This window comes from Pantherophis guttatus, chromosome 2, assembly GCF_059756535.1.
Source record: "Pantherophis guttatus breed Tessera chromosome 2, ASM5975653v1, whole genome shotgun sequence".
NCBI classification, from domain to species: domain Eukaryota; kingdom Metazoa; phylum Chordata; class Lepidosauria; order Squamata; family Colubridae; genus Pantherophis; species Pantherophis guttatus.
The window spans coordinates 155,270,748-155,294,195 of NC_142064.1; the positions used below are offsets into that span (position 1 = coordinate 155,270,748).

The window sequence follows — 23,448 nt, forward strand, 5'->3', positions numbered from 1 at the left end:
TTATCCTGCAGTTGAAATATTTTAAGTGTCCTCTTTACTATGGGGCCTTTTTGTTTGCAATCCTTCTCAGTTTTTCCTCTGCTATTTCTGCCTTTTTCCTTCCTACAAATGAAATATGTGGTCCAGGATAATATTGCGGGATCCAATCTGGGTCAGTCACCAGTCTTCTGAGCTTTTGGACTTGTGCTGCAGCCCATCTTTGGGCTCTCCTAAGATTTGCTAAGCAGCAAAAGGGGCCATAACTAACTAACCCCGTACGATAGATAGAGGAGGCAGGTAGGAGCATGCCAAGAAGGCAAATTTAGTCTGGAAGCTCTGAAAGTGACGGCTCCTTTGATGTGACAAGATTGAGAGCCCTAGGTGGGAAATGTAAGCTCATCACTTATTAATAACCTGTTCTATGAATGAGAATTGATCGTCTCCGATTGTATCTTTTTGTTTTTCACAGTGCTGGATGAAGACTTGGCAGCCTTCAATTTGCAAAGTCTAGCCACTCTTGCTGCTGCCTGGGCTCTTGTGGAAGCCACTGGCTTCGAGAGCAGCCCACCTGACCTTCTCAGTCTGGCAGATGCCGCACCATGTGTGAATCTGCGCCCTCGCATGCGGGTCTCCCGGCGGAAATACATCTGGACCCCTAAAACCAAGCCTGTAAGTTTCTTGTGTTCAAAATGAATGACAGAGCTGATGGACTAAAAGATTACCTGCTAACATTCCATTTTTGTGGGCTGACATAATTTTGTGGTGCGTTTCTGGGCCACATGGTCTGTGCTGCCACAGACGACAAAAATATGCACCTCTCTCATTTGAAGAACTATCTCAACTTTCACAGGTAATAATGGAGACTTCTGTGGTAAATTGTTCGTGTTTTGAGGGCTAGTCTTTTGTCCCTTAAGACTCATTTTTGGGAGGGGTAGCGTGAGGAAACAGTGAAACTTTCATTATGGTGTCACAATGCAAATCCTTCCCCTTTTATGCATTCATTATAGTCATCTGCGAGAGGTGGAGCTTGTGTGACACCGAAATGCATGTTTAATCGTTCTAACAAAAACGTGGCTTGCTCTGGATACCTCTGCATGAGATAACAGAATCGGGCAAGGCTGCTGTACAGGTAGTCTTCAACTTACAACAGTTCATTTAGTGACTGTTCAAAGTTACAAGGGCACTGAATTAAGTGACTTCAAACTTATGGCCATTGCAGCATCCCTGTGGTCACCTGATCAAAATTCAAATGCTTGGCAACTGACTCATATTAAGGATGGTTGCAGTGTCCCAGATTCACATGATCACCTTTTGTAACCTTCTGACAAGCAAAGTAAATGGGGAAGCCAGATTCACTTAACAGTCTTGTTACTAACATAACAACTGCAGTGATTCATTTAACAACTGTGGCAAGCAAGGGCAAAAAAAAAGGGGGGCAAAACTCACTTAACAAGTGTCTCAGTTAACAATAGAAATTTTGGGCTCAGTTGTGGTTGTAAGTCAAGGACTACATGTATTCTACAAGCAAAACTCTAGAAGATTTTGAAACATTGGAGTGCATTTTTTATTCCCACTTTTGTATATTTGTTTGTTTGATTAGGGGACAATTATTAAGGCTTGCTTTAATCAACTTCACAGGATAGCTTTTGCTGTATCAGCCTCTCCAATTTTAATAATCATATTCATAGGGAAGGTTGGCTGGTAGAGTGTATGGAGGCTAGAATGTTAGGCTTCTAATTGGGTACAGAATCAGATAGTCCTTGAGTTACGACAGTAATTGAGCTCTGAATTACGGTCATAAATTGTTGTGGTTGTAACTTGAGGCATCATGTGAGCGGATCTGACTTTTTTTACATTTTTTGTGGTAATTGTTATGCAAACACCGCAGTTGTTAGGTGAATGCTGCAGTTACTAACCAAATCAGTTTCCCCTGATGGGAGTTTTTTGCCAGAAACCAGAAGCATACACTAGAAACTGGTTAAAAAAATTTGCAAAAAATGGTGCAGACTCTCATACAAGTAAGTCAATTGCCAAGTGCCCAAAACGTGATTGTGTGACTGTGGGTGGTGGGGTTATGGTTTGTGCCCATCGTAACTTTGAAACAGGTCATAAATAGCTTTTGATGGCCCATCATAAAGTGACCAGGTTATAAATCGAGGACCACTTGCAGTCTGAGAACTCAATACAGTTCAGCAGTATTGTGTGGATTTAAGGCTCTTTGTCTGCTTGAGTTCCTAAATAACAAGAATGTCAACTAAGAGACTGGGAAAGATCTCTATATGTTCAGTGTGTGCAGCAAGGAGATAAATCACTATCAAAGTTGATCAACTATAGGAAGGAAAAGAGGAAGAAGACATTTCAACAGGAAGCATTCTTGTTATAATTTTGTTTTGAATTCCAGAAATTCCCTCCAATAGGGGTGTTTTAAATTGTTTGGGCCAAATTATTTAATGTGCTTTTACATTGTTTTTAAATTTTGTATTATGTCTGTTTTATCTTTTGGCTGTTCACCGCCCTGAGTCCTTCGGGAGTAGGGCGGTATATAAATTCAAAATAAAGTAAAGTAAATTAATTTGTCTTAATTACATTTCTTAGCTGTTGAAGATGTTGGGTGGCCAAAATGGCTCCCACTTGAACATGAGTGAAGATCCCAAGAGTAGTCCCTTAAAGGTCATCCTGCAAGTACATAAGTAGAACCAACTGGCCTTCTAAATCTGTTCAGTTTAAGAGTGCAAATAAGTCTCGGGGCATATAAACTACCAGGAGTAAAAGCATGAATAAAACATGCTATGCACCCTGTCACCTCTTGCTTCCCTCTGTGGCTAAGATGGCCTTTTCTCTCTCCCTAAAGGTTTGCCCTCTCAAAGCAGCTATTGAGAATTTGGATACACAGGAAGTGGAGATGCGCATGCGCCTAGCAGAACTGCAGCGACGCTACAAAGAGAAACAGCGGGAATTGGCCAAACTGCAGAGGCGGCATGACCATGAGTGAGTGTCTGATTTCTTCAGTTTTCACTACAGGTTTCTAGGATAAGTACCTGACCCACTTGCCAGAAGGAAGGTGGGTAAAGCAAAACAGCACCAGGAATAATGTCAGTGGTAAGGGGGTAAAATAACTTTGAATCTACAGGTTGATCTGTTTACCGTAACATCTGGAGGCCAAATGACCCCCTTGGTCAAAGGCCTTGCCTGTCCTAAACTAGACTGGTGCCCACATCCAAAGAGACCCTCAGTATATGGGAGCAGGGCCATTCCTGCCCTTTTGTTCTGTGTTTAATATGGTTATTACCTGTAGGCGAGAGGAGAGTTCCCGGAGTCCAGCTCGACGGGGACCGGGGCGACCTAGGAAACGCAAGCACTCCAGCACACTCAGTTCATTGCGACAGGGTTCGATGGGCAAGAGTGACAGCAGGAAGGTCAAGTGAGTGATCTAGCATGACTTATGGTGCTTGGGGTTGGGGAAAGCACTCTAAATGTGTACAACATTGCCTTCTGTTTAAAAGCTTGAGGGACCCAGTGGATGCTCTTAAGAAGGGTCTGTCCGTGTGGCTGTTATAATGAATGGAAGTGCTGCTGTGTGCGTTTCTGCAAGGATAGATGGGACTATCAGGCCATTAGCAGGATGGGAGAAAGGTGGAACTTTTCCCCGCAGCAAATGCTGTCCTCACCATTGCCTCCTCCCCTTCATCCTAATACCATGGGATTCCTCCTCCTCACCCCCCCAAAAAAATCTGGAATTATTAGCTGGAAAGAGGGGCATCAACAATAAAGGGGCCGTGATAGGAAAGGTTTTAGCTACCCATCTCTAGCCTTCATTTTCCTTTTAGAAATTTGCTCTTCATCCACTTTACAGGTGTTATGCTCTGTATATATTTATCAGGCTGGATGGTATAAATGTGTTAGTCTGTTTGCATTTGTGTACATCTGTCACTGGGGATCTGTAATTAGATTTTGGGGAAGCATATATGTGTAAAGGGAAATTTCACATAATGAAGCCTTTCCCTTCCTTCCTTCCTTCCTTCCTTCCTTCCTTCCTTCCTTCCTTCCTTCCCTCCCTCCCTCCCTCCCTTCCTTCCTTCCTCTCTTTCTTTCTTTCCCTATTTTTTTACATCAAACAGCTGTATAGTGTCAGTGTTTCTTTATACTGCTTTCTTGTATTTCTACACTATAAAAAGCGGACTCTTCCTCCCAGATCTCTCTGTTTGTAGCGTAATAATTACAGACCACACTGGGAAGAGGCATGAGAAAAAGCGGTGTTGATGTTCAGTGAATATGTTGTGATCAAAGTGTTGCTTGTTGTTTTTTGGCTATTCCTGTTGCCTTCACCCGCACTTTAGCACTCAGCACGGCCAAGGCCTTACCCATCCTAGTGGTCATCGAGATCTGGAAGAATAAGAGGGCTAAAGAGATGCCTGTTCCTCTGTGCTCCCCTGCCTCCTGTCTATCTTGCCTCCTGCACTGCTCTGGGGGAAGAATTGCCCCTCTTTGAAAAGGAAGGCAGTGTTGCATAAAAGCCTCTTTATCTGTGCTGTATAAAGTCATTGGTCACGCTGCAGTGGTGTTCATTGCTGCTGGCGCTTTATGATTATCCATTAGCCGCCCGGCACAGTCATTCCCGCACTCACGGGCCCTGTATAATTGTCCTTCTCTGCTACAAATTGCCTCTCCCGGCAGGCCCATTTGCATAAATCCTCCAAGCTAGTCCAAACATGATTGGAGCACGCGTGTGTGCGCTGCATCAATCCTGATGATTTGGTAATAATAGTTAAATCTGTACTAAATGGTTCCTTCAATTAAGACAGAAGAAAAAAATTAATCTCTAGGTTTTATGTCACAAAACATTAGCAAATGTAGTGAAGGTTACAGGGGGAAAAAAAGCAGTTAGTGTTGGCTTTGGGTTGCAACATGGCTCCACCATATGGCTCATGGAAACCTTCCAGGACTCACTAGAGAACTTGCTTGCCTTCTCCCATTCCTCTCCACCCCGGCCCTTTATGTAGATTTATCCCGGGGGTGGGGTTGGGGGAGTAGGAGAATCCCCGTTCTCGCTCCAAACCTTGAAAAGCTGTGCGGATTCATGCAAATTAAATATAAAAGGAAATCCATTCTTAGCTTATTGGGAAGACGATCCCAGCTTTGGTTCCCCTAAGCTTCACTTCCTTTACATTTTAACCCCACTTTCGTACGAGTCCAAAAATCATCCCATCCGGATGGATTTGCCAGCAAATTTTCAAAAGCTGAAAGAGGGGATTCTGCGATTCCAGAACAGCATTCCAAGCGCTGTGTAGCATAGCGGCACTAAAGTGCTGTTATCTAGGATGGGAGCCAACACAAAAATATGCTGGTTGTAAGAAATGCTGACCACATTTGGACCCAATTCTGCCTCAGCAATGAAGGGGAAATAGGGGGTTGCGTCCACATGAGAGATATGAGGTGTGATTATGTGGACTGTAGCTAGTACTCATTTAACAGCTGCCTCGCTTAGTGACCATTTGCAGTTACGATGGTGATGAAGAACTAACTTTACAACCTTCTTCACACTTAGGCCCTTCATAGGTCTGTAAGACAAAAGAAAGCTGAAGTAAAATGATAACATTGTGACAACCGAGTTTCCGGCCCCCATTGCAGTTGCTAAACGAGGACTACCTCAATGTCCATTAATGCCAGTTATTCATTGTAGAAGACCTGTGATGTCTGTTCTCTGATCCCATGGGTGGGATTGACACCAAATAACCCATTATTTCCTGAAACTTTCCCCCACTTTCATCATATCTATCCATACTTCTCCTTTTGTTCGTGGTGAGAAAAGCCGTGTTGGAGAAGAGAGGCCTATCCCTCTTTCTGTCTTCCATAAAATGTCATCGGTGGGAGTTCTAGTGGGGGTAAGAAGGACAGAAGTGGAACTTCTCCTCCTATCATCCTTATCTTGGCAGGTGACAAAGCAGCTACTCCCAGTGCTTGGGATAACAGCTCTGCTTTCCCCTTTGCCTTCAAAGGTATCGCTGCACACCATGTTTAAAATGTGCCCCTCCCCTCCCATTCACCACTGTAGTACTGAAATAGCAGAGAGGAGCTGCTGAATCGTAGAACAGAACATCCATGGGCTACAGCCAATAACCCCTCTGGAGAGCTTGGCCCTGCAGAGTTGAAGCTACAAAAGGATCATTTTAACCAGTGTCATGGTAGAGCACTGGGAACATCGAAACAATGTCTGTTTAACAAACTTCCAAAAGGCCACTGGACATTTGGTTAAAACACGACTCTCCACACTTTTGGGACTGTGGCTCTAAGCTATGCAGCAGGGCAGGGCAGGTGTAAGAGGAAGTGATTCTGCAGGGGATATCTCTGTGGTAAAGCAGACTTTCCTTGGTGGGAGCATGTCTTTTTGGCACCAGGAGGCAGGGCAACGGGATTAAGTGAAAAGTTGTGAGGGAGAACAGTTTCTTTGCTGTGATTTCGTGATCCCGCAAAGTTTGGAGAACTGAATACAGAATAACAGAGTTGGAAGGGACCATGGAGGCCTTCTAGTCCAACCCCCTGCCCAAGGAGGAGACTCTACTATTCCAGACAAATGGCTGTCCGATCTCTTCTTACAGTAGCTGATAGTAGACAACTCACTTCCTCCTCTTCTCTCTTGTGTGAGGATAAGTGAATCTTTCTCATGCCAGGAGAATTGGCACCTCCAAAAACACCTGCATTCCCTCCTTCTCTTCCTGCTTTGCCTGCCTGCCATCTGTGAGCTGGCAAGGGAAGTGGAGAGATTGCTGTTTGATAGTAGGAAGAGTCCTAACAGTTCACAGCTTGCTGACCGCTTGGCATGACTTGCACTGGCAGATGTGGAAAAAGTAAGTTTGGAAGGAGAGCTGAAAGAGGAGGAAAAACTGTATTTGTCTTTGGGGTGGACTGGGGAAGGATTGAGAAGAAGGCACATGCACATAAAAAAGAGGAGACTTCAATTCCAATCCCATTTTAGGCATGAAGCCAGCTGGGTGACTTTAGGCCAGTCACTCTCTCTCAGCCCAACTCACTTCAGGGAGTGGTTGTTGTGGACCAAATAGGAGAAGGAAGGAGTATTAGGCATGTTCACTGCCTTGAGTTATTTATAAAAATAAAAAAGATGGGATTAAAAAAACCTCTTAAATCTAAAATTCTAAGTCTACATAAAAGTATCCTCCGCCAACAGTTAGCGAGGTATTTTTGCATCTGGGAAAATGGGATATGTAGATGAGCCTTAAGGTTGAACTCCTGTCTGGGAAGTATAGTCAAATTCATCTGATGGGCATAGGATTACATGTTGTATGTACATTGCTGTGGTCTCCAGTCAAATTTTCTGAAAATTTAAAAAATGGGCTAAAATATGATTGGTCAATAATAATGAAAAAGAGAAAAATCACACAGTCTAATATGGCCAATAGCTGCTCTGCCAGCTTTTCTGACAAATTATTTTCTGTACCTGATCCTAGTTTGCTACAACTCCTAGAAGTATTTTCATATTATTTCTAATTTCCCCTCTACTCCAAATTTCTAAGCTTTGCAGTTACGGATTATTTTGCATGCATTAATTGCAAGTGAGATTATGCCTGTCTGAGGTATCACCTCCTCTGTTCTTTTCAAACGTCTCTGAGCTTTAAGCATTTGATGCTTTTTTTGATGTTCCAAAATAGGTTCGGGACAAAAGATGCCATTCCAGAAGGCAGTAAAGCAAGTGCACATTCATGCAGCCATTTCTCTGAATGCTCACATGTGGGCACTTGTCAAGCTGACCCTTTGTCAGAGATCACAGAAAAGTCCCTTAATTATATAGCTCCTAGAAAACAATTGGCATACGTATACCACTTTGAGACTTAAATCTTCACCTGAGTGGTAATCCTCTCCGCTTCCTGTTTTGCTCTTTTACATTTGCACATTTGTATGTCTGCCCTGTAAACCTGCCCGAGCAAACAGCTATGGCATAGGATTCCTTGATCAAGTGCCAAGGCAGGGCTCCTAGCCACATGGCATCCCTACCCTATGTCAGGTGGAGGCTTCTGGCCTCACTGAAGCAACACATGTTTCCAGAGCAGCTGCAAGCCCAGTCCCTTGGCTTCCTTCCTATCGAGAACATTCCTGTTTCTTGAACTTCCCACGCTAGGCAATGATATCTGCCAAGCTTGCCTCTCTCCAGCCACTCCCCAGAACAGAGCTGTGGCCTTGAGCCATGGTAATTCCCAACTTTAGAGTAGGCTGAAGTGCAAAGGCTGGGGGGGTTTGGCATTATGGGTAGCCTGGACTTGCTTGCTGTTCCTAAGAAGCCCATTTTTCTTTCCCATCCATGGCCCTTGGGGTGCTCCGTTCCTTCCCTTTCCATCTGCTTAACCAGGGAATTCCCTCCTTCCTTTCCTGCTACGGCTGCCAAATTGGAATTTGGCACCAGCTCCGGGGTCAAGACTAGGCCAAAAGGTTGAGGGTACAGGGTGAAGGCCCAAGAGAGGAGCCTGAATAGAGGCTGCTTTGGGAAGATGGGGCTTGTACAGCTTCAAATCCTGGGCTGCATTCTCAGGGTGGAGCAAACAAAGAGGCTGCTCCCTAGGAGCCTGGGTGCTAGAGTGGCGCAATTAGGGTTGAGGAGGATTGGAAATCAGAATGGGCAACCGGCCAGCCATAGCAGCTGGGACAAAGCCTTCAGAGTGCTAATTCACTTCCTATTTACTCTGCCAGGAGGACACCTATGAGAGCAATGCCAAAGTAATGTGAAGTCAGTCATTTAAGTAGATGTCAGAAGGTGACTCAGCCCACATAAGTTCCAAATTAATTCCTTGTAATTGTTGTCATTGGGAGTAGCTACCGCGTTTTGCTTCCCCTTTCTTATCTGGTCTGATTGCAACTTAGTACAATCAGCTGTTGTTGCCAGAGGTTGTTTTTTTTCTTTCTCTCAGTATCAAGCCCACATATCCTTTCATTTGCCTTTCAGTGTTCCAGATGGGATTAATCTTACTCCCATCTCATCCCACCAAGCCAGTCTGATCTGGCTACACAATGACCCTGAAGAAAGAGAAAGAGTTTGGAACTGGAATCATAGGCAGGCACTAGTAATGAGAAGGTTGGACCTTTTCACGTATGAGGAGCCTATGTGGCAGCTGCCAATAAGAACACAACTTCGAGTATGCTGTGACTCAGTAAAAGCACAGAAGGACAAAATCTTACTTTTTGTATCTTGAGTTTTCACGTACGCAAACAACTTTCTGGTACTTAAAGTGGCAAAGATAGACTTGAAATCATGTGAGTCCTTGAAACAAGATTTGCAGTGATTATAGGAACTGGATTTCAGGATGCTATATAGCTCTGCACTCTTCTCTATGACCATCAAAACCAGAAAAACCTAGGTAAAAGAATAATATCCCTGAATAAATTATACAACACACTATCACACAAACATGGTCAATTTGCATGATTTACGTAGATTGCTATCTTTGGATTCTGTAGTGCAGAATTTTTCATTTCATTAATGCACAGTGCTCCAAACCAGATTCAAGCTCCTGTCTATCTCTGTATACATAGGCATGGAATATATATGCTGAGAAACAATTGGTTTTTTGACTTCCTACTCATATCATATGTGATATCTGAAAAAAAGTTCACTATAAACCTAAGAAAAAAGACGTGGCTTTCAGTGGTCAAGATGAGATAACTTACTGTTTCTCACAGTAATAATTCTCTTTGCTGAAACTGCCTATCCTGTCGTTCTTTCCTTCAGCATCCTACTCTGCTCCTTATTTTTCCAGAATTCTCTACAATTCTTTCCCACCACATTGTCTGTAGAAAAAAAAATGGATAGTATTCAGAAAAAGAGAAGGAAATAAATAGCACAATGAGTATCATTTACTTATTCATCAATTAATGGGTTACAGTGCTATGGAACTAGGGGAAATTTTAAATCCACAACACCAGACTGCATATCTAAAGCAGCACACACATTCCAATGCTTCTTTTACAATCTCGGTTCCTCTAAGCACTAATAACTATTCGTGTCCGAACCCTCTCCAACCACCTTGGTGGAAATTCATCTTCCCCCAAATACAGCAATACTTCTGCTGTTGTGACTTAAGAGGTCTGAGCAAGCGCTGCCCTGCAGTTCCTGTGGCAATCTCTTTGCACGTAAAATGCGACCCAGCCCAGCTGAAAGAAGTGATTGTCCCAGAGCCCCCTCTGTAGCTAGCGAAGTAATGAGTTGCAGCAAAAGCAGCCGCCAGAAAGTTGCTGGAAGGCATGAGAAGTCTAGGAATGTCTCCTCCCTCTCATAGAACAGCCACGGGACATGTGGGAGGGATACACAATAATTATGCCATATTCTCCTCCTCCCCCACAGAGAAATATGTAAAGGAGGGTTTGTTCAATGCTCCGTGATCTGTTTAGCCTCTTCTAAGCAAGAGAATTCACCATTCTGTGCCTGTCCCCCTAGAAACATCTTCTCCATGAGAGTCTGCATATGCCTGTCTATACAGAGGACGTGCTTTTGATTCCTTCTCAAAAGATAGTTTAATCTACCAGTCATTCTGGTAAGGGCCTACCATTGCAGAGCAGTGGTCCAGTTTAGTTTTGAGTCTCCGTATGCCACAGAAAATCCTGGAAATCTATTTGTACTTTAGAAAGGGTTGGGATAAAGCAAGGTGCGACGCTCTCCGCTTTTTATGGTGTTTTTTTTTAAATGCCCTCTCTAATTTTTATGTCCAATTTTCTGAAAAACAAATGGGCAAGCTGCCTCATGTGGGGTCTTTTATCAAGCAAGGAGTAAATGTGCGCCTGTGCACATTTTATTTAGTAACCCTGGCTATTCTTATATGTGTGGGGAGAAATTTGTTCTCCTTTTTTTTTCACTTTTTTTTTCACGGCTATCACAAATCCATCTTCATCCAGGCTGCTTCCTGAGGAAGCAGTAAAATTCAATAGAAGCCAGATGTTTTGGCAGCGCATTCCTGCTGTGCCCTCTTGCTCTTGAGAGATGGGAGGAAGAGGGGTCGAGTTCTGTGTTTGAAAGTCAGAAGAAGTAAGAACCTTTGTGAATACCAAGCCTTAAGACAGCGGCATCAAGGGAAAGGTACCAGGCCATAAAAAGTTACACCTGCCAACCCATTCCCTTCATATACTGTTCTACATACAACCTTAAGGGAATATTGTTGCAGTAAGCCGTGTTCCCATTGTTTACAACAAAGAAACACTCAGTTCCTGAGGATCAAGGCCAGAGTTTGTCCTATTGTTAGCAGAATTAAGCAACTATCACAGGGCGCAAATACTGGTGGGCCCCCAGCCGCTTCCTCTAAGCCTGTGATGGCGAACCTATGGCACAGGTGCCACAGGTGGCACACGGAGCCATATCTGTGGGCACGCAAGCGCATGTGCGGGCTGGCCAGCTGATTTTCAGACCTTTCGGACCCAACGGAAGTCGGGAAACGGGCTGTTTCCGGGCCTCCAGAGGGCCTCCGGGGGGGGGAAGGCCATTTTCGCCCTCCCCAGGCTCCTAGAAAGCCTCTGGAGCCTGGGGAGGGCAAAAAATGGGCCTACTGGGCCCACATGCCAAAAGTGGGGGGAGAACGGGGGGTTCACGTGCATGCATGGGGGGATGGGGCGCATTGAATTATGGGTGTGGGCACACACGCGCAATCGCCCCCACTCCGCCTGCTTTTGGCACGCAACGGCAAAAAGGTTAGCCATCACTGCTCTAAGCTCTCTGGAGGCATGGAGCAGAACACATCTTATCACCTGACTTGAACTTTTAAATTGACCTGGAACTTCAGGTGTGATGGAAAATACCAGTCCAGTCTGTCTGTGCGATTGGAATGTGTCTGGCGTATCCTGTTAACTTTTGCCTCAGGCAATAACTTCTCTCAGGCTGGCTCTTATCAGGCAACTTCCAAGTTTCATCTTACAGTGCCTGTTGTGCAAGGCGAATATATGTTAACATAATTTGGGGTGGTCATGTAAACTTGTTAAAGCCAAATGTGTCCTTCTGATCAAAAATATATGGGCTGTTGATGTATGTGAAAGATTTAAGGATAAATGAGAAGCAGCTAGAGGATGCATCCAGAAAGTAAGCGGGAGTTGAGCAGGATGCCTAGATGGGCAGTTTGGCCAGAAATAGTATTACCTACAAAAGTGATTTTTAGGTAGCATGTTTCCTCTGACAGTTAGAGGTGGGGAACCATGGCCCCTTTATGACTTGTGGATTTCAACTCTGGCTGGTTCATGAATTCTGAGAATAAAATCCAGAAGTCCTAGAGGGGCCATAATTCCCCATGCCTGACCTACAGAATGTCATCATCACTGGAAAACTGAACGTAGGGTGCCATCCATGGTAAACTTCCTCCAAAATGTTGTCCTATGCAGTGTTCTGGTCTAAAGAGAGAAAGTCTAGATTCAGGTCTAGGACATCCAGGAGCCCCTTGGGCCCAAACGACATCTCAGTTACCAAGAGGAGGGAAATATTAGGCCACGTTATAGCTCATATAGTATTTGGTGATATTTATGGAAATATTTTTCATTTTTCTATAACCGTATACTTTGATTCCAAATCTTGTGAGCGCTCACCAAAAGCTTAGTATTTAGTGTACACTTAAACATATCTATAGTATAGCGGGAATATATTTCTTGAGCTTTTTATACCTTGTATTTTCACAAGAAAAAATTACAATCATATAGAGTGACAATGCAAAGGAGATGTAAACAATTATTACAAAAGGTATTTGTGACTATACAATTACACTTCACAATGAAGAATAGTAAAGCAGATCCATTATCCAATTCTTAAATAAGATGGAGTAGTACGCTTTCGCACTAACAATAACCATAACTTCCTTCCTTCATATTATTAATTGTTTCATTATCTTCTAAAATATAACATCTTTCTTTGCTGAACTTTTAGAAACTACCCAGGTTTCTAATTTGCTTCAAGTACCCGACTTCGGAAATAAATTAATGCACATGTTTAATTGCTACTGTCTCTATTTTTACAATTAGGCCTGGAAAGTGCTGTCATGTTTGACTCCTCTTTCTTCATTCAGAACCTACAATACTCCTCACTTGAGTTAAGCCAGTAAATGAAGAATGGAGGAGTCAAACATGGCAACATTTTCCAAGGCCTAACTGTAAATGGAAAAAAGGGGAGGTCAAACAGATACATTTACTTATTTCTGAAGAAGAGGCATTAATTGAGCCATCTGTAAAGTCCATTAGAGTAGAAAGAAATGGATTAGTTACAAAATAAAGTCATGATTTATAGCATATAGGAAGTGTTTATGCCTACTGTACTGTTATGCTGAAAACATATCATCCCACCTTTTGGGGATTCGTATTTTGTAGTCTGGATCTGCTTTATTGTTCTTCACTGTATGAACATTAGACTTTGGATGTTGACAGTCAGGGAGGTTAGTGTTCTTTACGTGAAGTGATATCTCAGGAATGATCGGTCTATGCATAGACAGGGCGAAATATATCTAGTTGGAGGTAAAAGATCACCATAATAATAATCATGGATACTGATCCCCACAACAATGAGACTTGGGTCCAGAATATGTGTGAGTAAATATCTAATGTATACCCATAACATATCTATCAGATTGCCATGGTTGGCTGTAAATAGTGATGTAGCAGCCTAAAATATACAAGTTTAAATAAATAGAACTAAAAGAGGTTAGGTCTTTTTACAGGTATGCTGTATGTTTGTTGGAGGCTGTTTCTATCAAAAAATGCTTAGATCCTTGGCCTGTATGCTTCTCAATGGCTAATCTAAAATGAATTTTCTTTCTCCAACTTGTGTACTCTTTTCCATTCACAGGTCTGTGAAAACCACCTTATCTCTACTGTGTACAGAGTTGAGGGCCGAAGGGGAACCCAAGAAGAAAAAACGGAAAATATCAGAAACAACTTACAGTAGCATCAAAAGTTCCCAGGTGAGTATACCTTAATATCTTTATATTTCTGTCTACATTGCATTTGGAGAAGAAATAACTTGTTGCCTTTAGAAAACCAAGACAGACGTATTCTTTCCATGGTATGTGAATATCACATCAGCTATGAGGATTTAGGGTCCTAAGATGAACCAAGCTGGATGGGCAGATGCTCTTTTGGTAGATGTGAGAGGAATATTCACATCTTTTACATCTTACATTTTATGGCACACCTCTCCCCTGCTGTTTAGTAGGATGAGTTATGCTTATTTACCTTGCTTCAGAATTTGCATGGCTCAACTATTAAATACAAGGAAAAAAACTATTAAATACAAGTATAAAAATAACACTTGATCTAAAGTTTCTCAGGAAGCTCAGGGAGCATTGGTCGTTGTTTTCAAGTATTTTAGTGAATACTTAAAAAGGAAAATAAAGATTAACATTACTTGTTAGCATACAAAGTAGAAACTAGGTGCATGCAAATAAAGATGTAAGGGTTCAGAATCTCATTGAGACAGCATTAAACAAGATTCAGTTATAGGTAATATCCATTTTATCTATTAGTTAGCCATTTCTACTTTTGTGTTTTTTTAGGTGTCCATTTTTATCTATTAGTTATAGGTAGTATCCAGTATCCTCACTATTAGTGGTCAGAGAGTCAGATAAGATTTTTCAATCCTTTCCAAGTTCCCGATTCAAATATAGATTTCCCTCCCGAGCAAGAGGGAAACAATAAGTATTACTGTGTCTTTTCTACCATCTTTGCTTTTGCTTTTTTTTTTTTTTTACAGGAAAAGGTTCGTTGCAAGAAGAGCAGTTCGCAAAGCAAGTTGGCTTCCACAGTAGTACATAAGGCCTCTCATCTCAAGCAGAAAGTCAAAAGCAAAGTCTTGCCCACAAGCATTGGTCCCTTCCGACGGAAAGAGCCTATCCCTTGCACCCGTATCCAGAAGAAACTTTCTCGAACCAAGAGCTCCAAAGCAGCATCTCCCAAATACCCACAGCAGGATCTCATTCCCTTGGAGGCCAAGCCTAGCCCAGGAAATGCTGAAGCAGGTACAGATTCAGACTGAAGTTCTATGGAGATTCTCAAATCATCCGGGTCATGGCTGACTCAAAGGTGCTTTTCCAAAAGGCAACTGGACTTTCTTGTTTTTTTCCTTGAAAACGGTTAGCTTCTTATCCAATAAAAAGAAGCTTCTTGAACGAAAGAAGCTGCTTGGGTGAAAAGCGAAGGGGAAAAAAACCCCAAGAAAGTCCAGCTGCCTTTTGGAAAAGCACCTTTGGGACATTCAGATTGAAGGGAAGGATCATTTGGCACCTGGGAAGGAAAGTTGATAATGGGAAACAAGAGAAGGCTATTCACAACCCTGCAGTTGTGAGCATGTTCTGTCTACTCCTGCTAAAAGAGGACTCGGGCCTTGGGACAAGTGATGTTTACCTCCATAGCAAAAAGGGGATTAGTGTCCAATGGATATTTTCTGAGCTCCAGGCCAGTTAACAGGCCTCCCAGGTATTCATCTCTCCACCGTGCCACTGAGGAAGTGCAAGTACAATTAGCTTCTCCCAGGCCCATTCCCAGGCGATTCCACCCTTCTACAAAGCTCTTATCTTCAGCTCTGGTGAGGAGCTTGCCACATAGTATATTTCCTGCTGGCAAGCAGAGGAAGCTCTGAAATTTAAAAATAGCTGCACATGATGTCCTATAGTGGGGCCAATGTCCGCTCTCATTTGACTGCAGGCTTATGGCTTCCCCTGAAGCTCCTGGGGCATCTTATCAGGAAAGCAACGCTGAGACAGAAATCCTGCTTCCACTCCCCAAAGCTGAAAGAACAAAGACTCATTGTCAAAGGGGCAAGAATCAGGATATAGAAGCCAGGATTGGAAGGGGGGGTTTATAGGCCTTATTGGGAGGCTGACGTCGAAAGAGGGAATAGCTTGGCCAAAACATATTCAGAGTTCTTGGATTGTTGGCTGGATTTTTTCAATAACTTTTACTCTGCTATTTTTACCATTATACCAATACAACTTTACCAAATCTTTACACACCAGGCCTTGCAGCAATAACCAAAGCCAGTGAGTCCTAAGTGGGGCATTGATATGAAGGTCACACTATCAGCAGAAATTGATTTGAAAACCCTCAATCCTTTCGATATCTCTGTGTTAAGATATTAACATTAGAAACAATGCAGTGATGGCCTTGGTTTTACTTTGATGGTCGAAATAAGTGTTGGAATGATGAAGCAAAGTATCAGAATCCTCTTCTCATCTTGAAGTGGCCCCCTTTTTTCCCTCTTGCCTCAATTCGTCTTGACTCTCCTCCTCATTTACAGATGACAATCACCGCAGAGACTATGAAAGTGACGATGGTGGTGGCGGTGGGGATGATAACTTGACGAGTGACAACAGCTCCCCCATGCATGTAACGGTGAACCCTCCTGTAATTGGCCCTTCTCCTTCCTCCGTGGTGAAAATGGAGGCAAATCAGAAAGCAAAGAAGAAAAAGGAGAGGCAAGGCTTGCTAGGTAATGAAATGAATTGAAATAAAGCTCTTTTTGGTGAATTGCTGAATCTATCCAAGTCGATGAAGGGGAAAGGCAGTGAAGCTTCATGAACGTCATGAAGAAATGGCTGAAATTATATCCAGCCCTTCCACCTACTATCATATAATTTTGTTTGATTTACACTTGAGGGTGGATGTAAGATGGCAGTGAAAGATCTTCCTGGAACCAACTGTTTCTAAGTTACACTGCATCTTCCCTTTCAGTTAAAGGGGCATTTGGCGTCTATAAAAGCCAGATTCTGCTATTACATGCTGAGCCACAATTCGTAAAAAATAAAATAAAATAAATGATAGCATTGGCTGGTCTCACGAATTGCTAATTGACAAGACTCTACTCAAAATCGGCCTAATAACATTACACTTGCCTGAAGTGCAGTCTCCGTAAGCAAAACGAAGCACTGGCTTATCCACTGAGGCATTTTTTTCTGTTCTGCTTTGCCTTTTTTTTTTTTTTTTTTTCATTGCTATAATCTCTGGATCTATCTAGGGCCCTGTCGAATCCCCAGTCCTGAAGGCCAAGTGAAAATAAAGAGGCGGCCAGTGAAGCCAGGTTTAGGGAGGTTGGAAAAGGTGCCGGTATGCCGAGCGGGATCCTGTGAGAATTCTAGCAAGAAAAAACTAAAGAGTAAGGCCAAGGAGTTTCACTGTGGACCTGGAACATCAAGCGCCGCCGAGGGGCTCTTCTCCAGCAGCCAGGCCCGCTCATTTGCAAATCGTGACGATGCAGGAAAACTCAGCAGTGAACGCCTCAAGAAAGCCACACGCAAGAGCAAAGTCCTGCAATCGGCCCTCAGAGTAAGCTGGGGCAGAAAAAGGGGCTGGACATATGGTCCTCAGTGAAGGAAGGATTATAATGATCTGTTTTGGGAGTCCAGGGGTACGCCGGGTAGCAACAGACCTTCCTCAACACAACCGTCTTTTGGCTGAATTTAACTGATACCATAAAGAGCCACTAAGAAAAAGGAAAGGGTCTTTTTTGCAGTTGTAACTGTCACCAGTTACAGTTGTAACATGGTAAATATTGGTCGCTACATGTTGTATTTGATTATTTTATCCTTATTTTCTTTGGGCAGAGAAAAAATGGAGCACTGACCCTCTCTCCTCGCAATGCCAAGGCCATCCTCAGCAAGGGCAAGAAGCTGTCTAAGGTTAAGAACAAGGTGGTCAGCAAGCAGGTAGGAAATGTGAAATATCTGGTGTAGTGCAGGTCTTGGATAGGTCAAACACAACTGACATTTCATTACCCAGAATAAAAGAGGCAAGCAAATGGTCTCTCTTCCTCAGGACATTTTTCAGGCACCATTGTGTATTGGCACTGGTGCAAACCATTTTTTTTTTTTTAAAGTGAAAAATAGTATTAAGGTAGTCTGTGGAATTTTAGCAATTTAACCCCTGAAATCTCATGAGATTTCAATTCTTTTATCTGAAAACTTCTATCAGTGGATTACTGTGCGATGTGTAAAATAATAGCCCGCTTGTAGAAGTTTTCAGATTAGAATATGCATGTGGACGAGGCCCTGCAGAGTCTATGTGAAAGTGTTGCTGGCATAGCATCCTGCCCCTTTTATTCCAAGCTAAGCCCTTCAGTCAAAGGCCAGAGTGATGCCATGGGCTAAGAATGAATTGAGGCTGGGAGAGACTTTTGTTTAATCCATTCCTGGCCTAGCCAGTTTAACATTAGTCTTGTGCCTTTGTTAAACAAGGAAATATATTTTGCTTTGCTGTGCAGTGCAAAGGCCGGGCAGTCAGCCGGCTGATGGAGAGTTTTGCCATTGAGGACCATTTTGAGTTTGATGACAATAGCAGCTTCTCTGAAGAGGAAGAGATGCCCCCCACTGGTACAGAGGAAGATATGACCTCTGGTAAGTCTCCGCACACACCATGACCAAAGAGTACCCTTCGGTGAAGGCAATTAACAAGGCCTAGTGTAGTCCAGATGAAAGAACTACTATTAGCCATTTAATGCAGTAGTCAAGAACAAAAGTAAACAAGGATAATGATGAGAAGAAGTGTTAAGAGATGGAATATGGTGGGATTGGATAGCTCCTAAAGTGAACTCTGAAGGCAAGATAAGGGTAGCTCAGAAAATTGAAGTGGAGTCGTGCAGATCAAAGCTGGATGGTGCAGTGTGGTCCATACTTCAGGCTTGAATTCTTCAAGCTTTGATCTCTGCCTGTAAACAAATGAGGAAGAGAGTTAACCGTGAATTCATACTTTGTCTTATGGTTGCAGCCCAGTCTTGTACCATCCTCAAAGAAGATCTTCAGGATGGATTGCGTGTGCTTATCCCCAAAGAAGACAGTCTGCTCTATGCCGGCAATGTAAAGAGTCTGCAGCCACCTGATATGTAAGGACCTAATTCCTAAGCATACAGTAAATATGGACAAAGGATACCGTAGCGAAATTTTTCAAGCTCAATGGGTTCCATTGCTGCTGATACTGTATAATGCATCCGTCACTTAGAATTGTAGGCATTTCCTTTTTTTGCATTCCAGGACCTTCCCTTCTACCCCTTATTATTCCACATCTCTATAATGCTTATAGACAATTGCAGTAACCTATTACAAGAAACCCATTGTTTCTTACAATAATTAACCTAAAGGCACCTACTGCAATATTAATCATTCTGGTTCCTCATCTGCAAATAGAGTTAATTGGTGATCTCTACCTTGCCCTCCCCCAAATCAAATCCTGGATCTTCTTCCTCCTCTTTCCATTAATCAGAATGAAAAATACATTTGTTCAGGATCACATCTGGTTCCAAAGACTGAGCCTGGAAAGACTTACATCCTGATTCCTCTTCCTTATGAGTTTCTTGTATGATCTTGGGCAAACTATTATCTTTCTTCATAAAAAAAGAAACTGTAGTATGCATGGAAGTCAAAGCATTTTGCTGGAACTAAAGTATGATTCATGGGAAGTATTCCAACACAATTCTCGGGGGGATTGGGTATCTGTAAGTAAATCTTACTGAATTCTGTGAAACTCAGGACGAAGAGCATGAGTAAATATATATGAAATTGTGTGTTAGCACTATATAGTGCTCTTAGTCATAGGGTTGGGAAGTTTGAGTTACAATTCAGCACATCTGGAGAATAGAGTGGTGTAACATTTCTTTTTTCTTAAATTTTAAACACTTACATACTAACACTCTTACTGATCTGGGAACGAAATAGTCAGAACCATGGACTTCCATTGTATTGTGCTAGTTCAGGAGGGAGGATTCTTGCCAACCAAGAATTGAGCTTCTTGTAAAATAACTGTCAAAATTAACCAACCTAGCTTCTCCTCTATCCCTTCAGATCATCATCTGTGTAAATGCTTGTCACTTATTTGTTCCACAGCTACAGCATTGTCATTGAGGGAGAGCGAGGGAATAGGCAGAGAATCTATTCCCAAGAGCAGCTGTTGCAGGAGGCGGTAAGTCTCAGGAGATCAGAGCCTGTGATTAATCAGGCTGGCTGTGGGCAGGGCCAGGGGGAGAGAAGCTGGACTTTCAAGAATAATACTTATAGGATTACCTGAGGGATAGGGAGCAGAAAGTGTGGTTTTCATTTGCAAATGTTCATGGATTTGCTACACCAGATATTTCTAGTAAGCTTGCTCATTTAATGACCCTAATTGGGACCAGAATTTTCAGGACTAGAAGAAGGGGTCATTAAGTAAAACATCATGCGATTACACTGCTTAGTAGCAGTGTATGAAGTGCCAGCTTTATCCTCTGCCTTCTCCCTGGCTTGGCCCAGAGAGTTCCCTTCGGCAGACAAGGCTCCACCCCCTGATGTGGCTGCCCTCCAACTTCTCCCACCTGCCTATCTACCCCCCATCTCTGCTCTTTTGGCCATCCTCCAGCACTGCCACTTACCCCTGCAGCCCCCATCTGATTTCAGCCAAGGCTGATGCTGGCCTTTTGCAATGCTTCGCAGAGGCATCAGAGAGGGTCAGCAGCTGCCTCGGCTGATTGTATCTCCTCAAAAGATATAGAAGATGATGAAAGTAAATTGGGGGCAGCAGGGAGTATCGGTAAGCAGTGGGGTGCACGGTGACCAAAAGAGCAGAAAGGTGGAGAGAGAGGTGAGATGAGAGGAGTTGAAGGATAACTAATTTAGTTCAGTGCATTGTAACTTCAAACAGTGACTAAATGAATGGTCATTAAGTGAAGACTACCTGTAATAAGAGAACTTGGAATGGTTATGCCTTCTAGATAGTAGGGATTTAGTAGGTTGGAACAAATCTGAGAAGAATACAGCTATATGATGTACATTCAGATGAATTGAGTTGGTCTAATTGACCTGTCTTCTAGAACTGCTGATCCTCCACAGCTGGTGGGAGCAATCATGGGGCCTATGTGATTTGTAATCACATCCAGTATCTTGAATGTCTGTGGAGAGTCTTAATCATCCAGGTCATGGTTGTCTGAATGGTGCTTTTCCAAAGGGCAACTGGACTTTATGGTTGTTGTTTTTTCCTTTGAAAACATTTTGCTTCTCAGAACTGAAGAAACTTCTTGGATGAGAAGCAAAACATTTTCAAAGAAAAAAACCACAAGAAAGTCCAGTTGCCTTTTGGAAAAGCACCTTTGGGACATCCAGAGTTTCTGAGGGACAGGATATTTATGCACACTTCTGTGTATTCACTTGTGAATCATACTGTGCATATAAGTATAGAGAGAGATGCAGGCCTCTCATTTCCCAGATGCATCCTTTGAGAAGACAATCTTGCACTCATATATATGCCAAGAAGTTCCTGCACAGAGCACATCAACCCATTCCACAAAATAAAACATAAAAATCAAGACCACAAATTTGGTTGTAAATACTCTTAATTAATATTTATCCTAATGAAATATCTGAAAAACATCAGAGTTTGAAGAACAACAAGCCTTCTAGCTAGAAAAATAGGATGCACTCAATGATATCTTGGGAAAAGTGAAAGTAGTTGTTTGGTGATCATGAGAGAAGAGCAGATGCCAAAGGAAAGCACAAAATCACTGCAATCTGCAATTTTCATTGGTTGAGCTAAAGGTGAATTGTTCACATAACTGCATGATGAAATAAAATAAGATAAGCTTGGTACTTGATAATCTCTTCAGTGTCTTAAGAATGTGGTGATCTAGTCTATATGCCAATCATGCCCTTTGTTTTTCTCCAGGTTCTAGATGTACAGCCACAGTCAAGTCGCAGCCTTCCACCTGGCACACGGGTCTGTGCTTATTGGAGCCAGAAGTCTCGCTGCCTTTACCCAGGCAATGTCATTCGAGGTGAGCAAACTGGTAAATAAGGATCTCATAATGGGGAATAACTCTAAGTATGCTGTAGGCAACCAAATCAGTGGGTCAGAGCTTCTTCTGTGCCTACAGTGAAGCTGGCCTGAAAGGTAACATGGCTTCTGCCCACAGGGTCTTCAAGTGATGAAGAGGAAGATGCAGAGTCAGTGTTGGTAGAATTTGATGATGGAGACACTGGCCACATTGCATTGTCTAATATCCGCATGTTGCCACCAGACTTCAAAATCCAGTGTAAGTATGCTAGAATAGATTGCTAGAATTATAGTTATCATGCTTTGATAGCCCTCATGAACCCATCTACCAGTGATTCCATTTGATACTATTTTGCTGGGAGCCTTCAAATTTAACTGAAATATTGCTGAGTTTTCTAAGAGCCATTCTTTGGGCACAAAACGTATCTGACTTTCTGTGCAGTGGGGTGGGAAGGATCTTGCCTATTTCAGGTGCGGAAATCTCATGTGGACGTCAGCAAAGTACAGGTAATCCTTGACTTACAACCACTATTGGGATTGCAAAGTTTATTATTAAGCAGTCTGGATGTTCAGTGAGGCATCATGTTAGGTAAGGCATCATGTTACCTTTTTTGCTACATCACATGACCATGACTTATGACCTCCCCAGCTGGTTTCCCCATTGACTTTGCATATCAAAAGCCAGGTGGGAAGATAGCAAAAGGTGATAACGTGACCCCAGGACAATGCAATCATTATGAATGTGAACCGGCTGCCAGGTAGCCAGATCGCAATCACATAATTGCACGGACGCTGCAATGGTCATAAGCACAACAAGTAATCATAACTCATCTTTTAAAGTGTCACAATAACTTCAAACAGTCACTACACGAACAAGGAGTACCGTTAGATGGCTTTGAGCAGTTTCAAGAGCAGTATTGGTATTTATCTGGTGCAGCAGAAGAACTCAAGTAGCAGCTTAATAACTGACAAATATAGTTATCATAGCATTAATCTTTTGTGGCTTCACAGAATATTTCATAGTAATCTAGGCTAGAGAGAAGCATATGCTTAAAAGTAGAAGTCAAAGGGAAGTGAAATCTTAACTGAGATGAGACAATGATCTTGCATCTGAATCTGCCTGTGACGCTTCTTCCTTTATCCTTCTATAGGCACAGAGCCTTCTCCTGCATTATTAGTCTCCACCTCCTGCCGTCGTAACAAAAGGTCTTCCACTGATGTTCCCCATTCCAGTGAATCAGCACCAAACCTTTGCGCTGAGGGATGTGAAGTCTCTGAGTTAACCAAAAGCACAAGTAAGAAGATGATCAGCAAAGAAAAGACTGGTAAGTCAGTCTCTTTTGCATTTCTTTCAAGGGTTTTATTATCCCACCTTGTCCTGCCAGAAGCCCGTGAATTTAAATTCTGTTTCGAATATGATTTGCTCAAAATTATACTGAGAATCGTGGTTGGTCAGACACTGAATTTTATATTCATTTTAAATTTGGATACGGTCTTTTAAATGTCTATATTCGGTTTCCGGCCTACAGAGATGACAAAAAATACATCTCTGATTCAGAATAAACCCTTAAAATAAATCCTCATTCATTTAAAAAGAAGGGAAGTGAAAAATATAATGTAAAAACGAATTGCCAGGCACCCTTCAACATTCCATTACGTATTCAGGTGTATAACACTCTATATTGATTAAAATAAACGAAAAAAACAGGTCTACAGCCCTAAAGTACA

The 23,448-nt window shown here is 42.5% G+C and overlaps 1 protein-coding gene across 12 annotated transcripts in view; it reads left to right on the forward strand.

Annotated features, from left to right (window-relative positions):
• Window positions 1–23,448, forward strand: part of BAHCC1 (BAH domain and coiled-coil containing 1) — a 126,107-nt gene that overhangs the window by 96,948 nt on the left and 5,711 nt on the right. For 11 of the 12 annotated variants that reach the window (XM_034412764.3, XM_087887065.1, XM_034412763.3 and 8 more), the window contains 14 exons: window positions 449–648; window positions 2,831–2,967; window positions 3,275–3,400; window positions 13,787–13,901; window positions 14,690–14,954; window positions 16,232–16,423; window positions 16,949–17,256; window positions 17,535–17,636; window positions 18,191–18,323; window positions 18,694–18,808; window positions 19,806–19,881; window positions 21,613–21,721; window positions 21,860–21,979; window positions 22,872–23,045. In XM_034412764.3, coding sequence (XP_034268655.2) covers window positions 449–648; window positions 2,831–2,967; window positions 3,275–3,400; window positions 13,787–13,901; window positions 14,690–14,954; window positions 16,232–16,423; window positions 16,949–17,256; window positions 17,535–17,636; window positions 18,191–18,323; window positions 18,694–18,808; window positions 19,806–19,881; window positions 21,613–21,721; window positions 21,860–21,979; window positions 22,872–23,045 — 2,172 coding nt within the window. The remainder of the gene's footprint in view (window positions 1–448; window positions 649–2,830; window positions 2,968–3,274; window positions 3,401–13,786; window positions 13,902–14,689; window positions 14,955–16,231; window positions 16,424–16,948; window positions 17,257–17,534; window positions 17,637–18,190; window positions 18,324–18,693; window positions 18,809–19,805; window positions 19,882–21,612; window positions 21,722–21,859; window positions 21,980–22,871; window positions 23,046–23,448) is intronic. The other variant, XM_060688778.2, reaches the window with a different exon arrangement.